General features: G+C 44.9%; 1 protein-coding gene across 3 annotated transcripts in view; it reads right to left on the bottom strand.

Annotated features, from left to right (window-relative positions):
• The window catches only part of SDK1 (sidekick cell adhesion molecule 1), an 851,863-nt gene that overhangs the window by 220,234 nt on the left and 615,652 nt on the right, over nt 1-15,977 (bottom strand). For all 3 annotated transcript variants that reach the window (XM_084818282.1, XM_084818285.1, XM_084818283.1), the window contains exon 17: nt 9,741-9,922. In XM_084818282.1, the coding sequence (XP_084674408.1) occupies nt 9,741-9,922 (182 nt within the window). The remainder of the gene's footprint in view (nt 1-9,740; nt 9,923-15,977) is intronic.

Here is a 15,977-nt window from a genome sequence, read left to right as displayed (position 1 = left end):
AGAAAAGGTCAGGAAGGTAGCGTGAATAAGAGCCATTAAATGGACTCAGGCACCAAGGTAATGGGAAAATTAGAAGGAATTTAGGCTAAACATGTTACTACTGTGACTAGCTACTTGTGAATTTGCAGAGTCAGAAGAGCAATTTTAAAGGTAAGTGTTTGGTGAAGGCTTGAAAGGTCTTCAAAGAAGCTTTTGATATTTTAGGATGTCAGCTTCTACTTCCAAATGTAGCAGGCTCTTTGGATTGCAGGTTTGTCACTTTCTGAGGATTCAATTTTTCTATTAAGGCACTAGTTTAAAATGTGGCCCTGTAGTACTTAGTCCTCAGTTCTAAGCACATTTATTTCATGGATTTCACACATTTCGGTAGATTTTTCCTTTCAGATCAGCATGTTTGTTGATTTAAGACTGCAAGCTTAGAAATGTACAACCGGTCATAAAGGAAGCTGGCTCCCAAAATATCTCTTTAGGAGAGCAAGAGACTACTGCTTGTATGCCTAGTTCCCTCTGTTCTGCACTTCAAAAAAGTGCATGAAAAGGCCTCCTATTCAGAATATCATCTCTGGGCATTTCTATGCTTTTCTGTACTACAGACTCAAATAATCTTAAATTACATGGCTCACTCCTCTTCTGTAATCCAGGAAGTGCAAGTCTTGGGGGGTTGGGATCTCTACAACAAGTGCTTCAGCACTCTCAACAAAATTACAGTTCCCAGAAGTCCTTTGCAGTTAGGGTCCATTGAAGAACTTATAGTGAAATCCGTTTAAAGGTAGTTTATGTTTCTAATGTGTAGATATCTAATTATGGGGATATAAAGAGAAGTGAGATAATTCACTTCTGAATGGAGGTCTCATGAGCCAAATGGTAACAAGAACAAGCTGGTCGTGGGCTTCAAGCAGTTCTCCCCCCACCCTACCCTGATGTTCTGAAAACCAGTCACTGTAGTAGAGACCAAGAAAGAGAGAAACAGGAAGGTTTGATTGTTTGAATCAACACAGCTGGCTTCCTTAGATCAGCACACTAGAGCTGCAGAAGGCAATTCCTGTAAGTCATGCAGCTTGATCTGTGGGCCACAATATAAAAAGCATTGCACACCTTGCTCATTTAATGTCAGCAGTTTTCTTTACCTGAATACCTTTCAAAGGGATGGTTCACATGATCAGTGTTTATGCGGTGAAGTGAGGATTTCAATGCATTTTGCTGTGCTGGTACAAATGTTCCACTTTCTAGTAGGCTTTCCAAAGCAGGCAAATCATCAAGGAAAGAAGACTTCAAGACTGATATGAATGCCCTGAACTTTTTCATATAAACTAGGCTTGAAAGAATGAGCACAAACTCATTCTGATTATGGACAAAGATCCAAATTTGCTTCAACATCAGAAGACACTTGAATTACAGAAGCATACAGTGAGGAAAAAGTCATCTAGGCACCATGTCAGGGACCTCCAATGCAGCACCCATGAGCCAACCACAGAGCCCACAAGGCCAGTCTGGGGTGCCTGCCAAGCTACTTTCCCACTCTGAGAGTGAATGGAGCAGTTCCTCAATTCACTTGCACAGGCAGAACCCCCCCCCCCACTGAAAGTGGCTGGAGGGGGGCAAAGTCCGCCCCCATTACAGACCCTTGAAGCACCAAGGGCCCTTGGTGGTGATGGGGTGACCTTTGCCCCTGCCCCAGCTGATTTTTGCCCAGGGGGGATTCCTCTCGCTATTAAAAGCAATGCAGCAATTAGTTTATTGACTTCAATAGGAAAGAAAAGCCCCCCTGCTGAAAAACGGCTGGAGGGGAGAGATGTCTACCCCTCACCAAGGACCCTTGGGGCAACAGAGCCTTGGCCAGAGGTGACCTTCACTACCCCTCCATCTGATGTTTGGCAGGGGGGCTTTATCCCTCCATATTAAATCAAATGGACAGATCACTCCATTGGCTTTAATAGGGAGGGAAAGAGAGAGAGAGGTGCCAGAGGGAAGGAAGGAAGGAAGGAAGGAAGGAAGGAAGGAAGAAAAAGAAAGGAGGAAAGAAAGAAAGAAGAGCCAGAGAGAGAAAGAGAAGTAAAGAGAAACGAGAAAGAGAAAAGAGGGGGGTGCAAAGAGGAGGAGGAGAGAGGGAGACAGAGGAGGAGACAGAGAGAAAAGAGCCACAGGGAGAATCCAGAGTGAGCAGCACACACACAGGGTACACATTCATGTACACACACAGAGAGATAAGGGGGGCACTCCCACCATTTTAGCGATTGGCCCTCCACTCTCCTATAGCAGCTAATTTGTGGTGGCACCCTGGGCACTTTTTCAAAATGCCAAATGTGCCCACAAACCCCACAAGGTTGGAGATCCCTGCCATAAGTGATAAAGGATCATTGTGTTTTCCTAGGTCATGGGCAGGCATCATGGCACCCATGGGCACCAATCCATTCTCAGGCACCTTTCTTGGTACCTGCCAAAGTGCCCCACCCCTCCTACTTTCTTTCTTTTTTTGAAAATAACAAAATTTCTTACTGGAAGTTGGGACCATTTGAAAGCAATGTGAGGGCTTCTAGCTGCTCTCATCTTCTTTTCCCGTGAATGCCTCTGGGCTACACATGGGGCTCAGAGACACTCTTAGCAAATGAAGGTGGCGGACAGCTACAGGCCAATGCTTTCATCAGCAACATGCCCATTTTGTGGTGGTCCTAGGGACAGTTTCTCAAACTGCTAAATGTGCTGGGCAGCCCCAAAAGGTTGTCTGCCCCTGCCATAGGTCAAAATAATCCCCACGTGCAAGTGTAATCTGAGAACCAAACTTTGCGTATGCAAGTATCAATAAAGAGTATGTAAGTCACCTTTCTGTATGCCAGAAACTTCCATAAACACCAGTCTGAGGAATATCAAAGGAAGATGGAGCCGTTGTAAAAGGCAAATGGCAGCAGACATGTGTAGGGTCAAAGAGCTGTGCTGAACACCATTCTGAAAAGGCTCTTAAGGTTCAGAGAGAGTCAACTCCTCTGAACTCAGCACCAGACTGCTTTATTGCTGTGCCAGCAAGCCTCTCAAGAGAACCTAATTGATATTATAGTATTAACACTAAAGTAAAAACAGCAGTAGTTGTCTTTCTGGTGGCAAGTTCCTGCTGTTGTGAACTCTTTGTGGCCTGGCTACTCCTTCAGTTGGCAGATTTCTAAAGTCCTTCTTAGGAATGGATTGTAGCTCAGTGGTAGAGCACATTATTTGTATGCAGAAGGTCCCAGATTCAGTTCCTGCCATCTGCAGGTGAAAGGGACCAAGTAGCAGGTGATAGACAGACTCTCTGCATGAGACATTGGAGACCCACTCCCAGTCAAGAGTAGATAATACTGGGATAGATAGACAAACAGTCTGACCTGCTTCCTTTGTGTCCTGGACTTCAGTGTTTGGCAACGGACTTCTATAGAAATTTTCTACTTGCCAGCAATAATTGTCTCCAGGACCTACACAAATCTATTCAAACAGATATAGTAAGGTCTGTGGAAGGGAAATATGAGAGGTTGTCTTCTCCCTGTCAGGAATCTACCAATAGGGATTATAGGGCACATTTCTATCTCATGAGATATCATGGGAAGTTTCCTGCTCCCTCTAGATTTTCTGATCTTGCAGGACTACAGGAGGAACATTTATCAGAATCATTAAAAATGTATCCACTGATAAAAGAAGCCAGTGTGGTTTGCCCAAGATGGAAACACATCTGACTAGCAGCTGGATTTCATATTTCCAAAATGGGGGACTCCAACATTTTCCCCTTTCTGGTTCCCAGCAATCTCTGGGGCCACTGCAGGTCCAACATGTAACCATCACATGATGTGCAGAGACCAGTTTGAACGTCTGCAGGCCCCTCTTTCCTCATGTCATCCTGCGACTCTGAACATGCAGAAAATGTGACTTCACCATCAAGTCAATTTTTTTCCCCCTCCCCCTCCCAGCAAAACCTGATGAAGAGATATGGACATCTCAAAAGCTTACACATTTTTTGTGATCTTTTGGTTGGCCTAATAACGGTATCACACTAATATGGGTTTTGGAATGAAGGATTAAGTGTGCAGCCAGAGCCACCTTCCTCACTTCTTTAGAGAATCAGAAATGCATGCAAATATAATAACAGTTCCAGTTGTCTGCTACTGAACGGTCCCTTTGTAACAGGAAGACACTTAGACGGGCATTAGACATTCATGGAGGACAAGCCTGTCAGTGGCTACTAGTCCTGATAGCTATCTGCACCCTTCAGGTTTGGAGGCAGTGTGTTACTGAATTCTGGCAGCTGGGAACTACAACAGGAGATGGCTACTGACATCATGTTCTGCTTATGGGCATCCTAGAGGTATCTGGCTGGCTACTGGTGGACTAAATGGGCCTTTGGTCTGATCCAGAAGGGCACATCTTAATGTTTTCATTAGACAGCAGGCCTGGCACTCGGAAGGCACCATTGCTGCACTTTTGCTGAAGAGAAGCCAGGGAGGAGGCAATTTCTCTTGATTTGCCTTCAGCCCTCCTACCTCAGTGAGCACCCCCTCCTCTTCTAACACAAATGCTACAATGCACAGAGAAGAAAGCCAGAAAGGGGGAAAGGTCACAGGCTTCTGTTTCACCACCTATTTATAGTACAATGTGGCTTCTTTGTCTCTTGCCCACTTTCCCCAAAATCTGTTTCTTATACTCTCACTTTGGATTTAAGAGCTGTTTATGTTACTTAGGAGTGAAAAATGGTCACAAGCAGCAACTGCCTGGATGTTCTCCCACTGCAGAGTAAGGAGAGGAAACCCATCATTTAACTGTGAGGCTCTGACATCAATAATCTCTCAAATCAGACTGGGTCCAGGGCAGCCTGCCCCTCTTCTGGCTGCTTTCCACAGCTAACCAAGAAACCTTCAAAAGAGAAAGCCTCAGCATACACAGTTCAATAAAGCCCACATTAGCACATGGCAATGCCTATATTGGAGTCATCCGTCTACATTATGAAGCACTAACATAAAAACAGACTGCGAATGTCCAACTTTTAATCTACAACCATCCGCTATCTATCAGATAGTTAAAGCTCCTTGCCCAAGAATGTAAGAGGCCTTTTATGCTCTCTTGCATTCTAAACACCATCCTCTGTCAGTCCCGTAATGCAGAATGGACCACTTTCAACTTACAGCACATGATTTATATATTTATAAATGACTACAGACAGCGGGTCAATAAAGGATGATAATAACATCACACAATATCAAGCAACCTACATTAGAGCCAATTGCTGGGTTTAAGGAAAGGAATCGAAGATCTGAAATCCAAGTAGATGCTGAGGGAGATGGTTAAAGTATGAGCACAACATGAAATGTCAAATGAAAGAGAATGACAGACCTTAAAGGTAACAGAAAGAATATGATTAAATTAAGGCAGGAAAGGAACATCAGAATGATGCTAGTTCAAACTGATACACCACAGAGATCTTGTGGGTAATGAATATTTCAGAAAAGTCTTTATTTTAGTAGGTTAGTCTTTTCTACTCAAACAAAGGGAAGATGGCTGCATCAGTACCAGAAAAAGTGTAATGGGGAGAGCCAATTCGATATACTAATAATTTAATGAATAATTCTCAGTGCATTTCAAATATTTTCATTGGGGGAAATTGTCCAATGGTTAAATAGAAACAGCACAAATGAAATTCTAGAAGGAGGTGCAACCTCATTTAACTATCTATTTAACTATCATTTCTCCAATAAAGATACCTGAATCCAATTGGGAATCATATTACTTGTTAAATTATTATTGTGCCTAGTTGGCTTTGCCTATTGCATTTCATTTTTCCTATGGACACTTTAGGGGAACTTGACAAATGTCTGGAGAGCTTTGATTTTCAAGGAATTTCATAAAGTATTTCCACTCCTACTTTAAAAGTTTTAAAAAATGTACAGAAGTAGTGTTGTGTATTTGTTTTTTATATTTCCTTTTGCATGTTTTTTACTTTTGTAGTCTTTGAACAAGTAGCCCCTTCCTATATCACAAAGGGCCCCTTAGGCTGGACTATTGTAATGTACTGTACATGAGGATGCCTTTGAAGGTGGTTTGGAAACTGTGGTTAGTTCAAAACACAGCCACTAGGCTGCTTACTAGGGCTGGACACTGTCATGCCTAGCCCAGGCCCAGGCCAGAATGACTCTTCAGATGAAGACCTTGACATTACAGAGCCTAAAGACTTTGTCGGACACCCTGAGTCTAGTGATACCTTCGGCACTTCTGGCACTGGGGGAAAAGCTACACTGGGTCCTTCAACAGTGGTGGACCCTGAGGAAGCCCCAGACACGACCCTCAAGGAGGGGTCAAGGAGGAGGCTGAGCAACTGCCCAGTCCTAAAATACACCAGCTCCAGAAGCTGGAGGCACACTGCACCGCATGGAGGCAAAGCAGATGCCTCAAGAACCACAGCAGCCAGGCTACGTGGGAATAAAGGGCTCCTCATGAGCAGGGCCTTTGCTTACTGGTTATGCTAAACAGTTTGCTCCCTGGTTTGCCATAGGGCTGAGCTCCAGGCCAGCCCTAGTAGGACATGCATCAGCATCATCACTCACTAGTGTTCAAATAACTCCACTGCCTCCCAGTCCATTTTTAAGTTCAATTCAAAGCAGAGGTGCTTACACTTAAAGCCCTATATGGCATGACCCTATTGATTGTTTTGGACCGCTCAGTGGCGTTCAGTATGATTAACCATGGTATCCTTATGGATAAGCCATCTGGGTTGGGTATTGGAGGTGCTGTGTTGCAGTGGTTCCACTCCTACTTGGATAGCCAGTTCCAGACGGAGGTGCGGGGGCGTTATTGCTCTGCCCCTTGGCAGTTACGCTATGGGGTGCCACAGGGCTCTATTTTATCCCCATGCTGTTCAATATCCATATGAAACTGCCGGGAGAGGTTTTTCCAGAGATGTGGACTGGGGAGTCACCAATATGTGGATGACACCCAGTTTCATCTCTTCTTTTCATCAAATCCAGATGAGGCAGTGGGTATTCTACATCAGTGCCTGGGGTAGTAATGAACTGGATGAGGTGGTAGTATTGTGTTTTTACTTTTTAAATTGTGACCTGACAGGCATGGATATATTTCTACCTATATATCTTTATCTATATATGATTTATTGCTAGAACCAGCACTGGAAATAAATGTTCAGTAAACTCTAAAGTAGTGGTGCACAAGTGGGTTCTCTCAGTCGGAGTGCCCACCCTCTTCCACGTGTGGTCCGAGGCAGAAACCATGGTAAACATCAGACACCGCTTGAAGACAGAGGCACCTGTTTGCGCAGGCTTTCCCTGACGTGCAATTGCACTGTTCTATTTCACTGTGTCTGTAATGTTTTTAATGCATTTTTTATTTTGCATTGTTTTTACATTGCTTTTATATTGCACTTGGTGTATTTCTTATGTAAACCGCTTGGGGATCTTATGATATTAAGCAGTATAAGTAGTATGTATGTATGTATGTATAAATAAATAATGGTTCAATAATTAGATCCAATATATGGCTTGCCCCTTTGGATCCTGCAGTACTTCCAAAGCAGTGCACAGGTCTTGGTCTTGACACTGGTCAAGTCAGAGTTATGTGGAGTTGCGCTGTGCTGGGACTGAAAAGAACACAAGAACCACCCTTTTAGGCCAGACCAGGGATTAATCTAGCCCACATCCTGTTTCCCACAGCGGTCAACCAGATGCTGTGATAGCACCTGTCACTGACAGTGTCATGGTTAACCCCCAAATCCTGCCATAGCACTTTAGAACAAAACACTGTGGGGGGAACATCATGCATATAGCCCAGCCACCACCCCAATTACAACAGCCATCTATATTTCTTATACTCCATGACACTTCATACCAGTTCATACTGGTTAATTCTGAGCTGATTTCTCCCCTAAAGAAGTGCCTGGGAGCCTGCCTGGGAAAATCAGATGCTTCTTTTATTGACCCATCAAGTTGCTGTTGCATTTCCCCCCTCATCTCTAACCAAAATATAGAAACAAAAATCTTCTCACAAGGTAAACTGTATTTTAATCATGCAATAATATTGCTCTCCTCTTTCCAGTCAGCAAAACCGTTGCTGATTATAGAGTAACTGATGTACTGTATCTCAAATGGGAGATTTTAATAGCTCTCTTGCTTTTTACAACCCACTAAAGCAAAGACCATGACACTCACTACTGCTCAAAATTCAGCGATGGCCTGCAGTTTGGGGGCATCAATGGAAACTGCAATGGCTCCATTTTCATTCACAAGAGGCTTTTTACAACCAAGTAGAGAAGGTAACTCGGAGCAATGAGGCCACAAGGGCTCCAGAGGCTGGGGTCACTAAGCTACCTTTTTGCAACTATTTTATCTGCAAGGAGGAAATATTCCAAAGTGAGGGGAAATGATCCTTTTTCAGAAGCCAGTGGGGCTAGAACTGGGAACCTTTAGTTCTTGAGTGGGCTGGGACCTGGCTGGAGCAGTAAGATCTACATGGCTCTGGTATGATTCTTTGGCTCTGACTCACTGCCTCAACTCTGACAGTTGCCTACTGCTCAGCCCTGGGGCCCTTTGTCCATCCAGAGCCACCCCTTGTACCTTTGCACCCCACAATTGTGGACCCCACTTCAGGTCTGAAGATGAACAGCGTCTCTCTCTCAGTCTGTCTCCATCCTCTCCAACAAGTTGTGCTTGAAAATGCACAATGAAAGAGGAGGCATGAGCCCTGGGGAGATACAGCTGCTGCTCTCTGTGGGCAGTGAAATAACATCCTACAGTCAGATATTTTGAGAGATAACTAGAATGGAACAACTGTACTCAAGAACATGGCCAAAAAAATTCTCAGTGGCTGCTGTCCTGATCCAAGGACAAAAGATATGAACCAGGTAAATACTGGGTTGGACCCAGATGTAGTCAATCATACACAGACCCACTGAAATCGATGGGACTTAAAGTAGTTATGACTAACTTAAGACTTCAGTGGGTCTACTCTAAGTATGATTAACGTTACGGCAAGTATGACTAACACTTGATCCAACCCAAAGCTTTTCTATTGCCCAATTAAGATTAGTAATCTTACATAGGTGGTATGCCTCTGTACACCAGTTGCTGGGGAACATGGGTGGGAGGGTGCTGTTACACTTGTGTCCTGCTTCTGGGTTCTTGGTTGACAGCTGGCTGGCCACTGTGTGAACAGAATGCTGGACTAGATGGACCCTTGGTCTGATCCAGCAGGGCTCTTCTGATGATCTTAGTATATGAGTGTGCAAGCTTTTGGAAACACATAGTAGTCTTAATTAGGCTAAATTGTGTCTACTGAAGAATTCTGAAAGCTTGTATACTTATTTACCAATCACAGTTGGACCAATCCAGAATATAATTTGATCTACTTTGTATCTGACTGTATCTGGTTTCAGATACGAAGTGGGAAGATTCAAACAAAGTTCGAACAAAGCTGCACATAAATATCACAAACAACAACAAAAGAATGATTTGACATGGTAAAAAAGGGAAAAGTCAGTTGCAACTGAGCAGATGTTGTCTCTCACTCCCTTGTGCACAAAAGAGGCCCATTAGCACCTCCTGCTTTCCTTCCTGCTCATAACTCACTTCCTCTCATTTTATATCTGGTCAGAAACAGCATTCCCCATGAGCTTTCAGTTAATATTCCATCTAAACGGACATACACACATTTTATACACAAACAGGCAAACAGTGCAATTTCAGAGCCACTGGCTAGAAGAGATTCAGTGCAGAGCTCACCTCCTTGCAAAGTATACTCGGTGACTGCCCTGCTGAAGGCTCCTAGACCAGCTCCATTGTAAGATGCCACCTGGATTTCATACTGAGTCCAGATGATCAGGTCTTTGACCAAACAGTAGTTTATCTCTGCACTGGTGATGTTCTTGTATTGGTACTCTCCAGGGAGGCCTGCCAGGTGATACCTATAGAGAGAGAATCATTTGTTGCAGCCAGTTAGCTGAATGACTTCAATTAAAGGAAATACACTGACTACCAAAACAGCTCCCTTTTGAAAGAGCGAATATGTCATAGATACGCCCCACAACTTCCCAGGCTTGGACCAGAACTGGAGGAGGAGGACCGCACTGCTGGCCCTAGCAGGGAACCTTTTAGGGCTTGTGGGCACATTTGGTAATCTGAGAAATTGTCCTGGGCACCACCACAAAATGGCTGCCCTGGGAGGCACCTAAAAGACTGAGTACAAGGCACAGGTGGGGGCTGAGCCCCAACACACTAAACAACCCCTTTGAAGCCAGGTTTCAGCACCAACAGAAATCTATTTCACAGAAAGCAAATTATTTTTTCTTTCCCTCTCTCTGGCTCTGCCAGCCAACTCATCCCCCCCATCATTGCTTTTTGTTTCATGCTCTGGATCACCACCCATACACACACTCGCTCCCTCTCAAGATTGGTTATTTTTTAAGAAAAATAAAAGGGGGGGGGAGTAGAGCAGCTTGGCAAGTGCCAAGGAAGGTGTCCAGGAGGGGAGGGTGGCATCACTGCCCACCTCTGGCTTATAGGGGTCTGTGGAGACTGAGAATGGCCTCCTTCCCAAGATCACCACCCAGGAAAGTGATCCCTGAGGAAACTGCAGATTTGGAGAACCCAAAACCCATGACCCCAGGAGCAGAGATGGTTGGGAGCCTGTGTGGAGGCCCAGACCATGAGGCACAGTGGCCATCTGGAACTGTGAGGCTTCCCTTCCCTAAGCCCTACTCAGGAGGAGGAAGCCAGAACTAATATTGGCACCCTGTTGGGCAGAGCCTTGAGGATGCTCTAGGGAGGGGTGGGGAAGCAGTGCCAATTATAAAGCTGTTCAACTGGTACCTAGATGTTGCTGGATCTACACTTTATCTGTGATGCTTCCCCGATTCCACATGACTATGTAGCCGGATAACTCTCCTCCTATGTTTGAAACTCTAAGTTAGTCATGACTACCTTAAGATCCCATTTTGTCAATGGATCTACTCTAAGTAGGACTTATAACTTATGTCCCATACATTTCAATAGGTCTACTCTATGTAGGACTTACGTTGGATTTGACCCTTTGCTCCCTGTTCTGCTGGACAGGCTCTCAGCCTTGCTGGTAAGAGGAGCAGCTAAGCCACACAGCAATAATAGCAGGAATGCAGCCCAATATCCAAACTCTTTTATATGATAACAAGAGGAATATTAATAATGTTGGTATTAATACATTATTAATATTGTTATTAATAATACATTCAAACAATGGCAGCAGCAACAGAAATAGAATGACTTCTGCTTGACTGCTCTGATATTTATATTCTGATCTCACCAAGAACACATGCCCAGGGCTAAGCAAAACTTGTGCTTTTTCCCTGTTTTATAGCTGTAAAAAAATTACTGCTTGTCTAATAAAAATGATGATTTAGTTTCTAGCTTCCCTTTGCATGCCCCCTCTACTCCTGACACTTTTAGACATCATTTTTAGTCAGGGTGGAGCTGTAAATCAGCTTGAGCCATGTTTATCCCTTAGACTTTTGCCCCCAGAATGGAGAGTTCAGGAGCGATCAGGCTATTACTGGGGAATCCATGTTCAAAGCACAGCAATGATAATCATGGGAGTTCAAAGGTCTTCCTTCGAAATGACTTGACAAAGATTTCTGGAGAGGCTACAAGCAAGGAAAGGGTTCACCAATTAAGCCTACTACTAATGGCTGCAACAAATAGCCTTTCTGGCCAATTGCTGCATCGTCCTGTTGCTGTTCCACTGCATGCACAGACTTAATTCATGGCTGACAGTGAACAATGATGGTGGTGATGGTGGTGGTGAAGATGATGTCTATCCCACTCCCCTGACTGGCCCTACCCAAATTGCTCAGGGCAGCATTCATGATCCTAATCCACTCTGTCAATCCATTGGATTACAAAATGGGATTAAAATGATCTAAATAAATAAATAAAACATAAATAAACTAAACACATAAATGAATGAATAAATCAATAAATAGGGATCTTTCATTTTATCCTCACAGCCACCCTGTGAGGCGGGTTCAACTGTGAAAGAGGCTGCCCCAAGGTCACCATAGTGAGCTTAGCAGCTGAGCGGGGATTTGAAGGTATGTCTCCTTGTCTGCCACTCTGTCATTCCACACTGGATTCATTCCTTCAGACGGCAATCCAATAATATCTACTCTGAGGTATGTTGCACGTTCAATGGGGCTGGCTCCCAGGTAAGTAGGTACAGGATTGCAGCCTTATTCAATGTATAACCTGCCTTTCTACCCATAGGCAATGAGGGTGACTTGCAAACCAACAATTATAACATGCACAGTATCAGTAACCAAGCAACGCCAACAACAAAATAATATCAGCAATCAAGCAAAGACATAAAACAAGCAAGCATTTTAAGACAGCAGTTGGAGAAATGAAACCAGCATCCATTAAAAGCTTGATGGATGCAGCAGTTCCAGCCACTTATGGCAGCCACCGCGGCTTGCACCCTTGCACCGGTGGAGGAGGAGAGGCTGCTTGTGCCTGGGCATCCATGCAGGAGGAGGAGGAGTTCCTGGGCTCGTGCCCGCCTCAGCCGCCGCAAACGCCATTTGAGGCGCAGGGGCGTCTTTGGCAGGGCCCTGAAAGGGGTACCAAAGAGGCGGGGGAGGAGCAGTGCCTGTTCCTGCTGCTGGGCGCACCAGAGCAGCTCTCGGGCCACACCAGAAGAGCGAGAGCAGAAGAACAAAAGCTTGTTGGAACAAGAAGGCCTTCAGTAGATTCCCGACAGCTGAGAGGGATGAAGCTGTCTTAGGAAACAAGTTCCAGAGGGTGCTGTCACTACAGAAGGGCCCCATCTAGGAACACGGGGATGTACCTTATACCAAGCGAGACCCAGTGGAGGCTGGTGACTCTGATGTCAGTGGGGCGGTGCCTCCGCTCCAGGTCTCATTCCGAAACAGTCAGAACTCTAAAGGAGCTATTCAAGGTGCTTCGCAAGCCACCACATTGGCGCCACCAGCTTCCACTGATGAGACCATTGATCCATATAGCCCAGAACAGTCTACCCTGACTGGTGGCTGCTCTCCAAGGTTTCAGACAGCCCTGCCTTGAGATGCCAGGGACTGGATGCGAGACCTTGCATGCAAAGCATGTCCCTTACTACTGAGCTGCAGCCCTTCCCTGTCTAGCTTCTGGCCTCCCCTGAAGATCTCAGCAAGCAAGAGGGCCGATGCAGAAGGATACTCGCTCCTTAAGTTATCAGAGTATTGAAGGTCAAAATCAACACCTTGAATTGTGCCCAGAAGCTAATGGTCCACCAGTGCTGCTTGTCCAGTTCCCATGTAATGTGTTCTTTGCAGCTACCACAAGTCACATATTGGGTTGCTATACTCTACACTAGCTGCAGCTTTTGGACAGTCTTCAAGGGCAGCTCCTTGTAGGGTGCACTGAACATATGAAGCTGCCTTACAGTAAATCAGTCCATTGGTCCATCTGGGCCTGTAGACTGGCAGTGGTTCTCTATGGCCTCAGGCAGAAATCTCCCAGTCTTATTGCCTGAGATCCTTCAAACTGGAGATGCCAAGGTTAGCAATACAAAGCACTGGGCTGTGGTCCCTCCCACCAAATGAGAGGTTACCAAGGCACAAATGGCTGTCTATTTGCTACCAGGCCAGCTTTAAGGTTTTGGTACTAGTGTACCCTAAACAACTTGGGATCAGGATACCTGAGAGCACCTTCTCCCTTACCAACCTACCCAGTCACTGAGGTCATCAGAGAGCATGCTCTTGGTGGTTCCACATGGGCCTATGGCCCGACTGAAGTCTACCCAGAGAAGAGCCTTCAGTGTGGTGGCTCCCTTCCTGTGGACTCCCTGCCTCTGGAGGTCAGGCAGGCACCAACACTGCGTTGTTTTCAGTGTCTCCTGAAAACAGCTCTTTTCCAGGAAACCTTCCTGGGTTGACCAGCCTCGGTTTTATCGGCACTCTGTTTGTTTGTTTTTTAAATTAATATCATGTTTCATTCTTCTTTTTAACTTTTGCTCATTTTATCTCTTGTTGCTCACCACTCCAGAATCTGTTAGATGTGGAGCGGTTTACAAATGTTGTAAATAAATAAAATGAATGCAGCCCTTCAGAAAGGGTTGCGGCAGTGGAAACACAACTGATCTTCAGCCACTCTTCACTTTAGGCACAAGGATAGGATCTGCAGATTTAGCATCTCAAGCCTTGATTGTATGATGAGACCAATGCCCCAATGCATATATTCATAAACCAATGCACATGTATGGTAATGGTCTCTCTTTAGAAAAAACTAGTGCAAGATGCTGTAGGAAAGAAATAAAATCAACATCTTAAGTAGGAGATATGACCTAGAGATCCAAAGCCATCTGGTGAACCCCTCAAAGTCCTGTTTTTGCACTCTGCAGAGAAACACACACACACACACACACACACTCACACTCAAAGGGAATAACAATGATCAAAAACAAACAGTCATTGGAAGTCTGAGAACTTGGGGAGAGGCGGATGAATGTTTGTTCATTCCCCATCAGGAAACAAGCTGTACAGTAGTTGCTCAGAATATGCTAATCCATGTATCAGAAATAAGTACACTAAATAGCAGTCTGACTTGCAAATGAGGCATTATGACTCTGGGAGAAGACAAGCATGGAAATTTCTATATTGCCTGCACTTCCATTTATCCCTAAATTTGTTGTTGTTGTTCAGTCGTGTCCAACTCTTCGTGACCCCATGGACCATAGCATGCCAGGCCTTCCTGTCCTGCGCACTCTCCCGGAGTGTGCTCAGGTTCATATTCATTGCATCGGTGATGCTATCTAGCCATCTCATCCTCTTCCGTCCCCTTCTCCTTTTGCCTTCAGTCTTTCCCAGCATCAGGGTCTTTTCCAGAGAGTTTTCTCTTCGCATTAGGTGGCCAAAATATTTGAGCTTCAGCTTCAGTATCTGTCCTTCCAATGAGCACTCAGGGTTCATTTCCTTTAGGATGGACTGATTTGACCTCCTTGCAGTCCAGGGGACTCGTAAGAGTCTTCTCCAGCACCACAGTTCGAAAGCATCAATTCTTCGGCGCTCAGCCTTCCTTATAGTCCAGCTCTCACAGCCATACGTTACTACTGGGAAAACCACAGCTTTGATTAGACGGACCTTTGTTGGCAAGGTGATGTCTCTGCTTCTTACTATGCTATCTAGGTTTGCCATAGCTTTCCTCCCAAGGAGCAAGCGTCTTTTAATTTCATGGCTACAGTCACCGTCTGCAGTGATCTTGGAGCCCAAGAAAGTAAAATCTGTCACTGCTTCCAATTCTTCCCCTTCTATATGCCAGGAAGTGATACGGCCAGATGCCATGATCTTCGTTTTTTGAATGTTGAGTTTCAAACCAGCTTTTGCACTCTCCTCTTTCACCCTCAACAAGAGGCTCTTGAGATCCTCTTCACTTTCTGCCATTAGGGTGGTATCGTCTGCATATCAGAGGTTGTTGATAATTCTCCCAGCAATCTTAATTCCGACCTCTGATTCATCCAACCCGGCATTTCTCATGATGTACTCTGCATATAAGTTAAATAAGCAGGGTGACAATATGCAGCCTTGTCATACTCCTTTCCCAATTTTGAACCACTCGGTTGTTCCATGTCTGGTTCTTCCTGTTGCTTCTTGACCCTCGTACAGGTTTCTCAGGAGACAGGTAAGGTGGTCTGGTACTCCCATCACTTTCAGAATTTGCCACAGTTTGTTGTGATCCACACAATCAAAGGCTTTAGCGTAGTCAATGAAGCAGAAATAGATGTTTTTCTGGAATTCTCTTGCTTTCTCCATGATGTAGCGAATGTTGGCGATTTGATCTCTAGTTCCTCTGCCTTTTCGAAACCCAGCTTGTACTTCCGGTAGTTCTCAGTTCGCATACTGCTGAAGCCTAGCTTGTAGGATTTTGAGCATCACCTTGCTGGCATGTGAAATGAGCGCAATTGTGCGGTAGTTTGAACACTCTTTGGCGTTGCCCTTC

The sequence above is a fragment of the Heloderma suspectum genome, chromosome 12 (genome assembly GCF_057233095.1).
Source record: "Heloderma suspectum isolate Gila_16-S chromosome 12, 16-S_ref, whole genome shotgun sequence".
Classification (NCBI taxonomy): Eukaryota; Metazoa; Chordata; class Lepidosauria; order Squamata; family Helodermatidae; genus Heloderma; species Heloderma suspectum.
Note: the sequence above shows the minus strand (reverse complement) of the source record. Positions and strands in the feature narration are given on the sequence as shown.